Source organism: Trachypithecus francoisi, unplaced genomic scaffold (assembly GCF_009764315.1).
Source record: "Trachypithecus francoisi isolate TF-2019V2 unplaced genomic scaffold, Tfra_2.0 Contig01474, whole genome shotgun sequence".
In the NCBI taxonomy this organism is placed as follows: Eukaryota; Metazoa; Chordata; class Mammalia; order Primates; family Cercopithecidae; genus Trachypithecus; species Trachypithecus francoisi.
The window spans coordinates 547,128-564,397 of NW_022681435.1; the positions used below are offsets into that span (position 1 = coordinate 547,128).

The following is a 17,270-nucleotide window of genomic DNA, read 5'->3' on the forward strand; positions in this document are numbered from 1 at the left end:
CCAGCCTGGGCCACAGAGTGAGGCCCTGTCAAAACAGAAAAACGAGAGAGAGAGAGACAATGAAAGAAGGTGGAGGGGAGGGGAGGGACTTCTTGGGAAGAGGGGAAGGGAAAGGAAGGGCAGGGAGAGGGAAGGAGGGGAGGGGAGGGAAGGGAGAGAAAGAAAGAAAGGGGAGGGAAGGGAGGGGAGGGAAGGGAAGAAGGAAGGAAGGAGGAAGGAAGGAAGGAAGGAAGGAAGGAAGGAAGGAAAGAAGGAAGGAAGGAAGGAAGGGAAGGGAAGGAAGGAAAGGAAGGAAGAAAGGAAGAAGAAGGAAGGAAGGAAGGATCTATATGTTCTAATGCTCAAGTAAAAAAGAAAAACCTTGTTTGTTTGTATTTCCTGAGAGAATGTGTAGAGATTTGCCAAGATTAAAGTTTTAAGTGTACATAATTTTCTAATTTCAGTCTTAACAGTTATCTTTATACTCAAATCTCTCCCTAGAGTTAATTCCATTGTATATTTGTAAAGCCAGATTTAGAAAACTAAACTACCACTTACATTTGTCAAGCAACCAATGGGCCATATTTTATTCTGCAAATGTGAGTCCTGCCTTTATATCAGGGGTGCCCAGCCCCTGGGCCATGGACTGGTACCACTCTATGGCCTGTTAGGCATAGGACTACACAGCAGGAGGTGAGCAGTGGGCAAGAGAGCAAAGCTTCATCTGTATTTACAGCCACTCCCTATCGCTCACATTACCTCCTGAGCTCACCTCCTGTCAGATCAGCAATGGCATTAGAGTCTCATAGGTGCGCGAACCCCATTGTGAACTGTGCATGTGATGGATCTAGGTTGCACACTTCTTATGAGAATCTAATGCCTGAATATCTGTCTCACGCCCAGATAGGACCAGCCAGTTGCAGGAAAACAAACTCAGGGCTCCCACTGATTCTACATTATAGTGAGTTTATAATTATTTTATTATATATTACAATGTAATAAAAATAGAAATCAATGTAAGGCACTGGAGTCACCCCAAAACCATCCTCTCCACCCTGGTCCATGGAAAAACTGTCTTCCATGAAACTGGGCCCTGATGCCAAAAAGGTTGGGGACTGCTGCTTTATATCATTGACACAAGAATTTCTATCAAAAATCACAGAACAAAGGGTCCATTCAGTCTCGTTTCACCACTGCAGTTAGGAAATTTCCCCCATTTGGCCTTTCCCAAGTCACAGGGAGAAGAAAAAGAACAGTAAACCTTTAACTATTAATTAGTTAAATGCTAATTAATAGCTGTAGCTAAAGAGTTGGCAAAAGAAGTCATTCTCTACAATATGACCCCTATATACCAGCCAGAGTGCCAGAGTAGTTACCATATGAAGATAACCAGCTGTTTCTTTGTCTGCTCCATTCTGGCCCCATTCCCTCCAGGTCCAAGCAGCTATGATTGGCCATAGTGCTTCACCACCCCAGTGGGAATGGTACAGATGGAAGGGAGCAAAATACTAGCCATCCTTCGTTCCCTTGGAATGTCACGCTTGCCCTCCTAGTCCAAACCTTTCACATCTTCCCCAATTGAAGTGACTCCACTCTCCCTGTTTCTGAAATGTAGGCCTTTCATCTCCTCCTGGGAAACCTCTGGGGCTCCATTTCTTTTCTTTTCTAGAAGTTGCAGGGCTAGTGGCCAAAAAGCTTATAACAAGCATCTGTAGGCCAAAAGATTTTAAAGGACTTGAATCCTAATAGTTTCATCTCTAGTCTCTAATTACGTACATCATTAGCAAAATGAAATACTGTTTCAGACAGTTTTAAAGAGAGAGAAGAATCTTCGTGAATTCCTAGACTGATGCTAATCACAGTGGGTCTGATTTTTTCCACCTCTGGCACTGGGCTGAAGAGAGTTTTAGAAAATGAGATTCTTCCCAAGAGAGACTAGCTTGGGAAATTCAAAAGCTGCTAGAAGAGGAAGTTTTTAATCACTTTTTAAATGATACATGTAATTAGAAACTATGTTTTCTTTTAAATGATAATTTCATGGGGTTTGTGGAAATGAGATTTGAGCCCAGATTCTGATTCTGCCAACAACCACAACAAAAATTTAACTTAAAAAAATGACTTAGATGGTTTCAACCATCATTTCAATTTCTTTAATAGGTCGTCATCATCACTTGAAATCATTCATTATTAGATAGTTGTTGAAGAACCTTGTCTTTAGCAATGCAGGAAATTAAAAAGAACTATTCTTGCCCTGGTGATATTTATATTAATAATTTATTAGAGTTGACAACATAGCAATTTCAATAAATGCCAACAATTAAAGATTAAAATGTCCATCAATGGCATAAAAATAGAGCAACAGAAGAGGAAAGACAATAAAGGAGATGATCTGTAATGTCTAGGTGTTGGAGTTGAGATTGGGCTTGTTTTGGGGCAAAGAAGAAAAAAGAGATATCTAAATTTGTTCATTAATTTATTTAGTATTTCTACATTAGGCTTTGAGGATTAAATGATGAACAAGATTAACACAGTTCTGAATAGAAACTGGGGGACAGACAGTAAACAAATGATTACATAAGTAGTGACATACTGGAACCTTTCTTCAGTGGGTTGAATGTCAAACATGTTCAATATAGGTTGTGAAGACAGGGTGGAAGAAGACAAAGACCTTACCTTGTAGAGACAGCCTTAGATACCTTTGTCCTAGGAGTTTCAGATGAAAGTGCTACCTGGGTTTTTAGTTCTTTATTCTAAAATTCAAAAAAATGCAGACATCAAGTAACTAACACATTTATTAGCTTACACCCTGAATGCTTCTATTCAACCCAACACCTGCCTCACTCCTTGACAATAAGTTTGTTATTGCAGTTATACTGTCGAACAAAGAAAATAGACAGCTGAAAGTCACTAAATATTATCTCTGAAGATGCAGATACTCCCTGAAAATGTATAATTTACAAAGGGACTAAAATATAGTATTCTGATTTAGCATCTGAAATTCAACAGCTGAAGGATCTATATTTTATTTTACAGAGTTTTAAAAATACAGACAAATGAAAATAACTTTTAGGGAACCTTGTTAAAGATACCCATAATATCGATCACACGTTCGTCTTCTCTTTTGCAATCTCTTGATTATAAACCCCATGAAAATAGGTCCCATCTGCTCTTTACTATTAATGTAAGTTCATGGCCTCTATAGGCTCAATTTTCTTATGAAGCCTTAGTTTCTTCATATCTATACTAGCGGTAAATGATACATGTACTGCCTACTTTGTGTAAATTGTTGGAAGAAACAAGTGTAATATGAACATAATATTTTACATCTGGAATCACTCTCATAATTCTGGGAGTTCATGCAACAGCTAAGAACAGGAGTAATGGTTAGAGCACAAGTTCTCACGTACAAATCCTAGCACACTCACTGGTTACGTGACCTCATTTAGGTTACTTAACCTCTCTGTGCCTAATTTCCTCAACTGTATTACAGATATAATAATAATAACACCTTCTTCACAGATTTGAAATGAGATAAAAAATATGTCAAGTGCTCAACTAGTGCCTGGCACAGATTTTAAGACGTAAAGGCAGTCGGTTATGATTTTCTAGTCCAAGTGCCTTTTTAAATTTGTTTTTAGACACTGTCTGGCTCCATCACCCAGGCTGGATACAGTGGCACTATCTCAGCTCACTTCAACCTCCACTTCCCGGGCTCAAACCTGCCTCCCACTCAGTCTCCCGAATAGCTGGGACCACAGGTAAGCGCCACTATGCCTGGCTAATTTTTGTATTTTTGGTAGAGACAGGTTTCACCACGTTGCTCACACTGGTCTTAAACTCTTGGACTTGAGTGATCCACCTGTCTCAGCCTCCCAAAGTGCTGCGATTGTAGGTGTGAGCCACTGTGCTCAGCCTCAAGTACTATTTTTATAACTACAAATTGAATTACAAAGACTTCCAGTGCCCCACATCCTATTTATGCAGAGCTCAATGCCAAGCTGTGTCCTCCCGTCCAGAGCCAGTGCTTTCTCTACAACATAGTCAAGCGAGCAATTTCACTTCCCAGATCTGGAAAGTGAGACTTAAAACAGTGAAGGATCATGAGCAATGCGGAGTTGCCAGTGGGTTGCACTGTTGGGTCAGGAGTCTTTAAAGGACACACCCATATAAAAGTGTCTGAGACCAAAAGGTAGCTGAGTGGAACGATGACAGGTGATGAACAACAGCACACCAGCTCCCTTCCCTTTCTAGGAACACAGATGTAGAGAGTCATGTAATTACAGTTTAAAAGGTATTTTTCTTTTTCTTTTTCTTTTTCTTTTTCTTTTTTTTTTTTTTTTGAGACAAGGTCTCACTCTGTTGCCCAGGCTGGAGTGCAGTGGTGCAATCTCAGTGTTACAGGGTGTAATTTTTCTGGCCGGAAACCTTTGAGGCCAGCGGCACCTTTGCCAAAGTTTTACTTGGGTCCGTTGGGCTCATTTTGTCCACTCAGTTTGGCAGGCTGCACGCTACTGGCCTAGGTCTCAGGCCTATCAAGGGTGAGTCAGGTGTGAAATGGCCAGGGTTGTGTGAGCAAGCGTGGGGTCCAGCCACTGTGCACAGTCAAACATGCCAGCTGCTGCAGTGGGGCGCACAGCGCCAGGTACCGGCATGGGTGCTGGCTCTGCGAGGCTGCAGCCAGACCAGGTGCACCACAGGCAGCTTCCACAGCCGGCACCGGGGTACACGGTGGCACCTAGAAGCTTGGAGATGCCAGGAACCGCAAGGCCCCAAAGAGAGTCACAACCCTGGCTCAGGGAGCTCCCAGGTCTGGGCTGCCCAAAGGACCACAGCTCTTCTTTCCTTCTCTTTGCCAGCAACATGGCGAGCAAGGGGCATGTCTCAGCCCTGTTTGTGTTACAGCTCTTTTAGCCCAGGCATCCAGTGGGTCCTGAGTTCTTGTCCAGCAGCCAGGAAGAATGAGGTACACAGACAAGTGGAGGGTGACCAAGACAAAGAGGAGGTTTATTGAGCAGCTCAGAGGAAACCTGCAGGGGGCAGCTCCTTTCCACAGCCAGGGTGTCCTGACAAGCGTCCAGCTCCCAGCAGAGAAGGTAGCTCCTCTCTGCTAGGCAAGTAATCCCAAGTGTTCAGCTATCAACAGAGAGGGTAGCTCCTCTCTACAGCTGACTGCTCCATCGTCTGTGCAGCTCTCATCAGAAGGGAAGCCCTAGAGTGAGTGGCTCCTCTCTGCAGGCAGGTTGTCCCAATATCTGCTTGAGTCTCAGCAGAGAGGAGGCCCAGGAGTGGGTAGCTCCTCTCCGCAGCTGGTCATCCCAATGTCTGCTCAGCTCTGGCTAAGCCTGGGGCTTTTATGGCTTCAGAGGGGAAGGAAGTATGTGCTGATTCCTCCATGGGCATCCATGAGTGGGCCCAGAAAAGGCAACAAAAGTTCTTACTCCAGTCCATAGGACTGGCAGCCTGGCCCCCAGCCTTTGGACCCTCCCTGTCCTGAAGGTGGGGACTCACTGGGACCTACCCCGTTCTGCCCAGGAGCCTGTCTGCCTTCTGCTGTGGTTCATAGCACCTAGGCTGTTTGTGCCAAGGGGCACCTTCAGGCCAGCACCAAACTGCCCTCAGCACCCCCTTGGCTTCCTTCCCATGCTTATTGGTGCCCAAAGTCCAGAGGGGGTTGAGGCAGAAGGGGGTTGGCATGTCAGCGCGACCCAAACATGCACATACCCGGCTGAGCTGTGACAGTGCCCAGGCTTGGCCCCAACTTTGCTCCAAGACTGGAGAGGGTGCCAACAGCAGGGAGAAGCCAGGCAGTGGGAGCAGGCACTTCAGAGCCTGCAAGGGCAAAGGGGGCCTTCCAGGGCTCCCAAGAGTGCAGGGACTCCTGAGTCTGCAGTCACAGTTCAAGCAGCTGCAGCTGTGCCCAGCAGGCATGGGGCTCTTGTGGGCTCCAAAGAGAATGCAGCCCTTGCCACGCCTCCCTGCTGCAGCCAGTGAGATGGCAATAGCCCCTCCAGATGGCCCATTACAGCCATCAATGGCTCACTGCAACATCCACCTCCACCTCCTGGGTTCAAGAGATTCTCCTGCCTCAGCCTCCCGAGTAGCTAGGATTACAAGCATGTGCTACCACACTCAGCCAATTTTTGTATTTATTTTTAGTAGAGACAGGGTTTCACCATGTTGGCCAGGCTACTCTTGAACTCCTGGCTTCAGTGATCTGCCCGCCTCAGCCTTCCAAAGTGCTGAGATTACAGGTGAGAGCCACTGCACATGGCCTACAAGGTATTTTCTGAAATTCCACCTGACGGTTTGGAGTAAGTCAATGGTTTAGAGTCAGCCTCGGACTATGCCCCTTCTTAGCTCCCAGCATTTACCACGAATAATAACTCAAAGATGGAGCCAGTATCTTCACATGCAGTCATCATTTCACTGTGAAATTTCAAGAGTGAAGCTAAGTTTCACCCGGGAAATGTACTTCAGATTTGATCAATTGATGGTGAAGATTTCCTCATAAAATGAATATAAATCTATTATACACTCCAAACAAGGGCAAGCACATATTATAGGCCAAGCATGTGCCTAGAAAAAAGGCCCTCTTTATAGTACTTTACACGTGACAAAGCAATTTGAAACGCAGTCTCTTGATGACAAGCACCATTGAAATGAAAATATTCTGTGACTGGTCAATTAGGTATAAGCTACTTAGGTTTTCCCCAGAATAAACTCCCAGCTTCTCAACCAATTCAGTACCAAATAATACAAAAGCATAAGAGTTATTATGTTAGACTCTCTTTAATTTATTTTAAATTCCATGCTGATTTGTTTCATCTACCAGATTTAGGCATTTAGTCTTGATTCATAGACTTTTCTGATTTTTCCTTTAACAAGGACAGTATATGCATGAGTTTTATTTAAAAACTACAAATCACTGGCCAGAATATGCCTGCCATTATTATGGTTCCATCTAAGGATAGTTTATTGACATAGTTTTCAAAAAGAATATAATTTTTTGCATACTTAATATTTTAGCAACACACTCCAGAATTAAATTTTAAGGATGATGGTGCTTATATAGAGTAGGGTAATCTTCAAAGTTCAGAAAATGCAGTAATTTCTGAAAATGCATTTCCCAAGGAGCAGGTCCTTAGTGAAGAAACTAGAAATGCAATAACTATAAGACGAGTGTCAGAGCTATAAATTAAGATGATGAAAGATATGCAAAAACAGAAAGAAAGTAAATAATTTTGGTAGAGTTAAGCAGAAATTTTCTGGTGATATTTAAAACTGGTTAAGAAGAATTAAAGATTTTTTAAAAGATAGGGTTATATGAGTCAATTTTATTGCCTATAGGGAGGGGAAAAAAACTGCTAGGATAGAAAGACCACCACAGGAAAAAAGGATGTATTTTCATTACTTGAAAGCTAGAAGTAAAATAGAAAATATTTAATATAGTAACTGTGACAATGACCAAAATCAATGTAAAAGATTACGCAAATTTAATGTTGTAACCATGTGTTTAAAAATATATTGGCTACACATATATATTTCACAAACATGTATACACACACACACACACACACACATTTAATCACCCAGTGTATTAGTCTATACTGACACTGCTAATAAAGATGTACCCAAGACTGGGTAATTTATAAAAGGAAGAGGTTTAATGGACTCACAGTTCCACATGGCTGGGGAAGCCTCATAATCATGGCCAGAATGGAAAGGAGATGCAAAGACACGTCTTACAGCGAGGCAGGCAATAAAGAATGAGAACCAAGCAAAAGGGGTTTCTCCTTAAAACAATCATCAGATCTCATGAGACTTACTCACTACCACGAGAACAGTATGGAGGAAACTATCCCCAGGATTCAAAGATCTCCCACCAGGTCCCTCCCACAACACGTGGGAATTATGGGAGCTACAATTCAAGATGAGGTTTGGGTGAAGACACAGCCAAACCATATCACCCAGATACAGAGATAGGTAGATATTGATGGGCAGGCATGTGCTGCAAAGTTAAGCAGACTCAAATGCAGGTTCTGCCACCTGCTCGCTGAGTGATTTTAAACAAATTGCTTCACTTCTCAGACCCTCAGTTTTGTCACTTGCAAAATGTAGTTAATAATAGCTCTCCTGGAGCAGCTTTGAAGAAAACAAAATATGTAGCATGACTAAACAGAGACAAACGATTTTAGCATGAATGAGAAAGTGGTGCTATCTTTATGGTTTAAAAAGTTGATGTGTTTAAAGGGTTGTTCAAGCTCTGATGATCATTTTTCATAAACTGAATAAGTCCCTTCTGTTATTTCACGAATTCCAAAATTGGCAGTGGCCTTAAATTTGCAGTGCAAGACAGTGTACCCCTGCACATTTTATTCTAGTTCAAAAGCTTTATAACAAGCCATTTACCAGGAATAGGATAGAAATGTATTCACTATGAGTCTGGGTGAAGTGGTTCACACTTGTAATCCCAGCACTTTGGGAGGCCAAGGCAGGAGGATCACTTGAGCCCAGGAGTTTGAAACCAGCCCTGGCAACACAGTGAAACTCTGTCTCTACAATTTTTTTTTTTTTTAATTAGCCAGGCATAGTGGTGTGCGCCTGTATTCCCAGCTACACAAAAGGCTGAGGTGGGAGGATTGCTTGAGCCTGGGAGGTTGAGGCTGTAGTGAGTCATGATCATGCCACGGCACTCTAGCCTAGGCAACAGAGTGAGACCCTGTCCCTAAAAAACATATAACAAAATAAAAATAAAATAAATGAAATCACTATGGCTCAAAGTCACTGTATTTAGGTATTTGGATACCTGGTCCAACATCACGTGCTCAGAGGTACCCTCCCTAATCCCTGTTGCTCTATGACTCCCCACACTCTTCCACTCATCCTCGGAGAACTTGGCCCTTCCTGAGCAAGCTGTAAACTTGCTTGTTTATTTATTTATTGTCTGTTTCCTCAAAGTATAAGTAAGATGAAGCCAGGGACAATCTGTCACATTCACGGCCATATACCCAGCACTTAGAACATTTCCTGACACATCATAAACACACAAAAAATCTGTTGAATAAGTAAGTAAATATGGCTTGGACTCTTTAAAGCTCAGATGGGCAAATAGCATCCACTGCTGTGAAAGAAAGATTTATTTACTGAAGAAAATAAATGTTGAGAACATAAAGTTACTCCTCAGATACTGTTATTATTGGACGCCTTTTTTATACAAGTGTTAGAAAACACTGGCTTGAGTCTGGGCACAATGGCTCACACCTATAATCCCAGCACTTTGGGAGGCCAAGACAGGCGGATCACCTGAGATCAGGAGTTCTAGACCAGCCTGGCCAACATGGTGAAACCTTGTCTCCACTAAAAATACAAAAATTAGTCAGGCGTGGTGGTGGGCACTTGTAATCCCATCTATTTGGGAGTGTGAGGTAGGAGAATTGCTTGAACCTGGGAGGCGGAGGCTGCAGTGAGCCAAGATTATGAGATCATGCCACTGCACTCCAGCCTGGGTGACAAAGTGAGACACTGTCTCAAAAAAAAAAAAAAAAAAGAAAAGAAAAGAAAAGAAAAGAAAAAAGAAAACACTGGCTTGGGTTGAGCTACATACAGAGAATCTAAGATAACACTGAGAGGTTCTGTCGCATTACTGTAGAGAGTCTGCCACAAACCAAGAAGTTTCCATGAAAGGAGAGGGACACACATCTATTTCTGTGGCATAATTGCTGAATAGTCAGTAATTATTCGCTAGCTTTTGGAATATACAAACAGAGTACAATGGAGACAATTACATCTTCCTTGTCTAACTGTTTAACCAACAGGCCAACTGGATAATGTACAGTATCTGGGTTAAGTTGTCAGTTTATTTAGGAAGATAAAATCCTCATTGGGAACAATATAAATAAATAGGCATAATTAAAGAACACAAAATTGAATTCGAAGCAGTAGTACCACTGACACCTTGACTTTGTGATAAGAATGGGCACTTAATCAGATATGAGCAGAGCCCAGAACCATATGAAGTGAAAGATCTGAGAATGATGCCAACCCTAAAACAACCTCTCCATAAAACATATTACAGATGTCCAATAATTAAAGCAGTAAGCTATTGGAGTCAAAATAGGCTGATTCGCTGTTGGAACAGTTTCAATAAGAATTTAGTCCAGAATAAAGAGGCATTTCAAATTCACTCACTAGCCAGTAAGTTCCAGGGAGCAGGACTCATGTCTATTTTGTTCAACATTGTTTTCCGGAATTTAGTGCCTATATCATAGTAGCCACTCAATAATTAAGTGTAGAAGTAATTACATAATTAGTGATGTGGAAAAATGAATAAAATGAATGAAAGTTTAAAAACGAAAATTCAATAGGCACAGTACAGTGCCATATATATTCTATAGTTAGTATGTACACACAGGTATATAACAGGCACATAGATTCCCACAAAACAGAGATATACCCAACTATGCTGATTTAGTATCCAGGGATGGTACTTTTATCAGTGATTTTCTTGTTCTAGTTGCTTATCCATTATGTCCCAACTTATATGGAATAAATGAATGTTAGTTACATAAAAAAATACAAGAAATAGGCCAGGCATGGTGGCTCATGTCTGTAATCCCAGCACCTTGGGAGGCCGAGGTGGGCAGATCGCTTGAGGTCAGGCGTTTGAGACCAGCCTGGCCAACATGGTGTAAACCCATCTCCACTAAAAATACAAAAATTAGCCGGGTGACATGGTGTCCACTTGTAATCCCAGCTACTCAGGAGGCTGAGGTAGGAGAATCGCTTGAACCTAGGAGGCAGAGGTTGCTGTGAGCCGAGATCATGCACTCTAGCCTAAGTGACAGAGTGAGACCCTGTTTAAAAATATATATATATATAAATGAAATATATAATATATTTCTATATGTAATAATATAAGAAAAAATATTTTATCAAGTAATATTTGCCAAAAAGCCACTAAGAAAGGCTGTGAAGAAATGTCTTTGGAGAACATTTCATACAAGAAGGCTCCACTGTGACATGAATCACATAATCTGAAGGTCCGCTGATATAAATTAGCCAGCTATTACTGGGCACTTGAGTGAACACTAGTTTTGAGCCAATTATTCCACAATCAAGGCATTTTTAGATGCACAGAGCTGAGAGCAGTGTGTTAATCAGTCCCATACAGCCTGAAGAGGGCGAGAGTCTAAGGAGAGTGTGAGCTTCTCAAAACCAAAAGAGAACAGTTGTCTGCTGGGAAGGTAGAAACGGAAAATGAGGCTACAAAAATTAACGTGTAAAAAATTATTATTAGGATTATCTTCTCTTTGGGGAAAGTGGAAAGAACATGGCAGTGGAAGGAACAGTTCCAAAAGATGATAAGGCCTCCAGTGGGAAGTCAGAACATCTCCACAGTTCACAGGACTGAGCAACATTAACATTGGCAGGTGACAATTAGCAGAAAATCAAAATACTGAGGGATGGAGTAGAACAGGTGCCCAGCTCCAGGCAGTGGGTGATGAGCCATTTGACAGAGACAGAAGCAGAGACACGGCAAGAAATGGAATGAGGTGGAAGTGCTGTGGGGTCTTCAGAGGAACTCCAACCTCGGCAGGGTCTTCACTGCACTTCCTGCAAGGCAGGGGCATCGCCAGCTGAGGATGGCAGCTGAGTGCCAGCAAAGGGATTGATATGGTTTGGCTCTGTGTCCTCACCCAAATCTCACCTTGAATTGTAATAACCTCACATGTCAAGGGCAGGGCCAGGTGGAGATAATTGAATCACGGCGGCAGTTTCCCCCGTAGTGTTCTCATGATAGTGAGTGAGTTCTCACAAGATCTGATGGTTTTATAAGCATCTGGCATTTCCCCTACTGACACTTCTCTTGCCTGCTGCTCTGCAAGCCATGGCTTCCACCTTCTGCCATGCCATGATTGTGAAGACTCCCCAGCCATGTGGAACTGTGAGCCCACAAAACCTCTTTTTCTTTATAAGTTACACAGTCTTGGGTATGTCTTTATTAGCAGCATGAGAACAGACTAATACAGGGGTCCTGAGGAAAGGGGGAGTGAGTGGGAGGGAAGAAAAGCATGTGTCATCCCAGGACATTAGGATATGTTGTGTTCAGTTTTAAAACACTGAAAAGCAAGACAATTATAACAGGCTTCTAGAAGCGGGTAATCCTGGAGGCAAAGCTGGGAGGCCAGGATGGATATGAATGAAGAAAGGAGGAAAGAGGACATCTCAAGCCAGGAAAGGATTATGTGTGGGAACAAAGGCAGGAGACAGGAAGCCTGGCCACCTGACTAGAGTGAAATTTACACAAGAGTGTACTTGAGCAAGCCTCTGATTCGAGCCCATATCAAGAGAGGTGATCATCTGTCTCTCCATTACAGCGAGTATTCTGGAAAATCTGAATGAACTTTTAATAATAATTTAATAATATTTATTTAATATTTAACATTAATAATGTTAATAATTTAATAACATAATACAATATTTTAAACACTTCATAATTTAACAATCATTAAATTGTCCATCCTTTTTTCCATAGCGCTAATTTCTTATGCATAGAATATGCAGACACATTCACAAAATGACACTTGGATACACACAGAGACACACGCACATACACTTAGACATACACAGACACAGCACACACAATCACACAGACACTCACATGCCCACTCTCAAACAGAAATACTAGTAGTAGTATACAGGCATACAATTGCATACTTTCATACACAGGCTCACTGATACTGATACCCTTGCACGCACAGATACACACACACACTAACACCTTCACAACAAAATGTAAGATAGGTTCCCTCCTTACCTGGGCTTCAAGTATGTTAACCTTTTCTTTGAGATTTTCAATTCTTTTGTCTTGTTCTTTTAAATTATTTTTTAATCCTTCCATCTAATAATTAGAAAACACAATAGGAAAAACCTTGTCAGACCACAGGAAATAGTTACTTAAGTCAGAAATTGTATGGATTTCTGAAGTCAAATGATGTTCATCAAATAAAAAAAAAAGTTAAATCTCACAGCATTAGCAGACTCAGCAGGCAACAGAAAGTAGCAGGCCAAATTGACACCTGGGGCTGAAAGCCCTCAGCTGGTGCTGTGATTCACTTTAATCTTTGGATAACCTGTTTAAACCAAGTTCAGCAGGAGTGCGTCCTATGAAAGCAGCACTGGCCGCCCTTCTGCGTCTCAGCAACTTGATGTTCTCATCCTGCAGATGCAGCTGCTGGTGGACAGGATGCAAGGCCACTGCCTGGTGTGCAGAGGCTCCCTGCGGTAGAGATTTGTCAAGCAGCAGCATAATGAGGTGAGCCTGCTTTGCCAAGAGGCAATGTGGAATTGGGAGGTGGGGTGATGAGATTCAAAATGGTGAAGGAAGAGAGGGGACACATGGATTCTAAGACCAACTTTGGCACGACTAGCTGTCATTAAACTGCTCTATAAAAATAGGGTGTGGGGTGCGCCCAAAGTCCCTCCTGGCTCTCAAATTCCACTACTCAATTATCTGGCCTTTTAGTGAGGTCATAGCCAAGCAAGCACAAATGCTGTATCTGTGTCAGGAAGGCTCTGGAGTTATTTGGGAGGACTTCTATTTGGTAGTAAAGTAATTGAATAGAAATCTTTTTTTTAAATTTTAAAACAGACCCCCAAAACCAGATCAATGCATATCTTGAAGTAGATTTTAAATACACACTCCACCATCTATCTGGCTGCTACCACAGTCACCTCTACTTTGCCACCTGTCAGGCTGCTTCCAGAGAAGAAGGGCCATGCTACACCAGTACCCTAAATCATCTCCTAAATAAATTATGAGGTTATGAAAATAGATCATTTCATGCTCAAGGAAGGGCTGAATCTCCTGACCTGTGAAATTGTCTAAAGACCAGTGTACATTATTTGGCTCGGAATACTTTTAGAAAATCACAGAAACATCTAAAAAACAGTTACATATAATTTTCCAAGCTATCTTCATTGACAGTATTACAGGTGTTGGTGTTACAAACAAGAGCGGTCATTGGAAACAGAGCCATATTGCATGAGAAACAAAAAAGGATATGTCAGTAGGAAGAGAAATCTCATTGCTTCAAAAGTCCAGTCAAGCCACTCATATTTGGGCTCTACACCGTAAACATATTGTTTACCAGATAAATACACTTGATTAAACTGACCTCCTGGATGACACTGCGCAGGTTCTGATGTTGAGAGTGAATCACAAACTGCAGATGAGAGATCTGCTCCTGGAGAATGGAAATTGCCCTCTGAAGATCCTGGCAACTGGGAATGCAAAGAAAAAAGAGCAAGAGAAAATGATTGGCTCACACGTTCCATAGCGTGCCCTTACTGCTAGCCCTCCTCCACACCACACTGCTACTGGGGATCAGGTGGGTAAGACCCCAGGGCCCCATTATGCCACACAGGACACACTGAAGATAAATAGCTATGAAGTGGGCTCTGATTTGTTTGGATTTAACTTGAATGAGAATATCAATTCATGTCAAAAGCTCCTTTCTGACCATCTGTGACTCCTCTAGCATGTAGTGGAATCAAGTTGTATTCAGTATGATAAAGCACTTATATGCTAAATTGCCTTGCCTGAGCACCCACAGACGTGGCACCCATCAAACTTCACAGACAATTGCATGGCAATAGCAGAGTCAGAACATGGGAGCAGAAAGGGAGATTTTTATCTATTAATATATTTATAAGAAACCAGTTTCTAATGATTTGGGCTTAGTATATGTTGTGGATTGTCTGTGATTGTCTTTTTTTATTTTTTATTTTTTGGCTTCCTACTTTTGGTAATTCTACTATTGATTCACAGGGAAAGGTGGGGGAAAAAGAGAAGAAAGGAAGAAATTAAATTCCAGTAAATATTTTTGAGTCCACATCAACCATTATGGGAAAAAAAAATAGTCAGTTTTGAACTTAGATTATTTATACTTTCCCAAAGCTTCATTCAGGTAACTGGAATTGGTTGTATTGTTTTGGCTATTTCTCTACTTGCTACTATTATTAGAGTTATGAAGCCACATACATTGTGACAACACTACCAAGCTTAGAAGCATTGTGACCTCAGAGAAGTCACTTGGCCTTTGCTCTTATCCAGTGTCATCCCAATTCTGTTTCCTTTTTTCATTTGTTGTTGTTGTTGGTAGTGGTGGTGGTTTGTTTTTTTCAGACAGAGTCTTACTCTGTCACCCAGGCTGGAGTGTAGTGAGGTGATCTTGGCTCCCCACAACCACCACCTCTGGGCTCTAGTGATTCTCACAGCTGGGACTACAACCATGCGCCACCACACCTGGCTAATTTTTGTACTTTTAGTAGAGACAGAGTTTCACCATTTTGGCCAGGCTGGTCTTCAACTCCTGACCTCAGGTGATCCACCTGCCTTAGCCTCTATATGTATCACTAAGATGGTGGAAATTCATAAGATACTATATAGCATGTTCTAATTAGAAAAAAGAGTTATCAGTTTCCATTTTGCTTCATAGAATGGACTAAAACATTGTTTCAGAGAAATGCACATGTAAACCACTATGAGATACCATCTCACAGCAGTCATAATGGCTATTATTAAAAAATAAAAAAATAACAGATGCTGGCCAGGATGCAAAGAAAAGAGAATGCTTTTACACGGTTGGTGGGAATGTGAATTAGTTCAGCCACTTTGGAAAGCAGTTTGGACATTTCTCAAAGGGGTTAAAACAGAAGTCAACCCAGCAATCCCATTACTGGGTATATACCCAAAGGAAACCCGATCATTCTACCAAAAAGATACGTATAGTCATATGTCCATCACAGCAGTATTCATGAGAGCAAAGACATATATATAAACAACCTAGGTGCCTATCAACAGTGGATTCAATACAGAAAATGTGTTACATATACACCCTGGAATACTTTGCAGCCATAAAAAGAATGAAATTGTGTCTGCTGCAGCAACGTGGATGCAATTGAAGGTCATCATGCTAAGTGAATTAAGGCATAAAAAGAAAATCAAATACTGCACAATTCCACTTATAAGTGGGAGCTAAACACTGGGTAAACACAAACCTAAAGAAGGAAACAATAGATGCTGTGGACAACTAGAGGGGGAAAGAATGGAGGAGAAAGGGTTGAAAAACTACCTACTGAATACTATGCCTGCTACCTAGGTGACAGATTTAACAGTAGCCCAAACCTCAGCATCAGGCAATATACCCATGTAACAAACTTGCACATGTACCCCCGCAGGTAAAGTAAAAGTTGAAATTAAAACAAAAAAAGGAAGCTTTATTTTAATTGGTCCAATAGAGTCCTGGAAAGAAAAACAAAAGAAATTTATAATTTATAATTATAAAACAAATTATTGTAAACTTCCAGGACTCTTGAAAGAGACAGGAGGGGAAGATAGGAGGATGTTTGGGAGTACAGGCACAAGAAATCTACAGGGAACAGGATGCCTAGGACATTGGTGAGGGGAGGGAAGCAAATGAGGGGCCTGAGAGAAGGATGCAGAGAACAAAAAGAGAAGGTACAAAATGATGGGGGAACAAGAACATGCATCAAGTGTGCTACTCTGTTTTAGATGATAATCAGAAACATGTCTGATTATCATACCTACACAACTAAATCTCCCTGCAAAAGTCCATTTCCCTCCTCTTAATTAACACTACAAGCAACTATCAAATTAAGAAAAGCCAAGAAAGAAATGTAGACTGTCAACACAGGCTGAAGGAAGATCACTAGTTCAGCTGTGCCGATATTTTATCTGCTTTTTATAACACGATCATTTAAAGGACCCCGTACCTGGCAGAGAGCCTTATATTGGTCTTTCTCTCTTGGAGAGGGGCAGTAGGGAATCCGAACAAAGTAAATGAGCAAGCAGTCCCTTGTTTTTCTGTCCACAGTCCATGGCAGGAAGTGTTTGAAAAGAAATAAGCTGATGCCTGATTCAGATGAGAATGCTTTGTGCCCATGTAATTTGAACTGACAATGGCAGCAATACTGAGCTCTCACAGTATTTCCAAAATTCAAGTTCAGAGAATGGCTGCATCAGCACCATCCTGTATTCACATTAGATTTCAGTTGTCCCTAGATTTGAGGTTCAGAGGCTTCTTGAGGCACGGGAGACTGACGAAATTTCAGGACCCCAGCGGGTAAGGCTCCAGACCCTAAGGATGTTGCGGGGAGATGGAAGAGCTTTCCAAGGAGAGACCAGACTTCGGATGTCTGCAAACATTCCTAACAGACAGTGAGAAGGCTTACTGCCCACAGAGAATCTTCAGGGGCAAGATGTCTTC

The 17,270-nt window shown here is 41.8% G+C and overlaps 1 protein-coding gene across 3 annotated transcripts in view; it reads right to left on the bottom strand.

Moving 5' to 3' along the window:
* The window catches only part of CCDC68 (coiled-coil domain containing 68), a 65,192-nt gene that overhangs the window by 9,887 nt on the left and 38,035 nt on the right, over positions 1-17,270 (bottom strand). For all 3 annotated transcript variants that reach the window (XM_033238101.1, XM_033238080.1, XM_033238090.1), the window contains exons 9-11: positions 14,157-14,262; positions 12,797-12,880; positions 2,653-2,729 (exon numbers count right to left, since the gene is read on the bottom strand). In XM_033238101.1, coding sequence (XP_033093992.1) covers positions 2,653-2,729; positions 12,797-12,880; positions 14,157-14,262 — 267 coding nt within the window. The remainder of the gene's footprint in view (positions 1-2,652; positions 2,730-12,796; positions 12,881-14,156; positions 14,263-17,270) is intronic.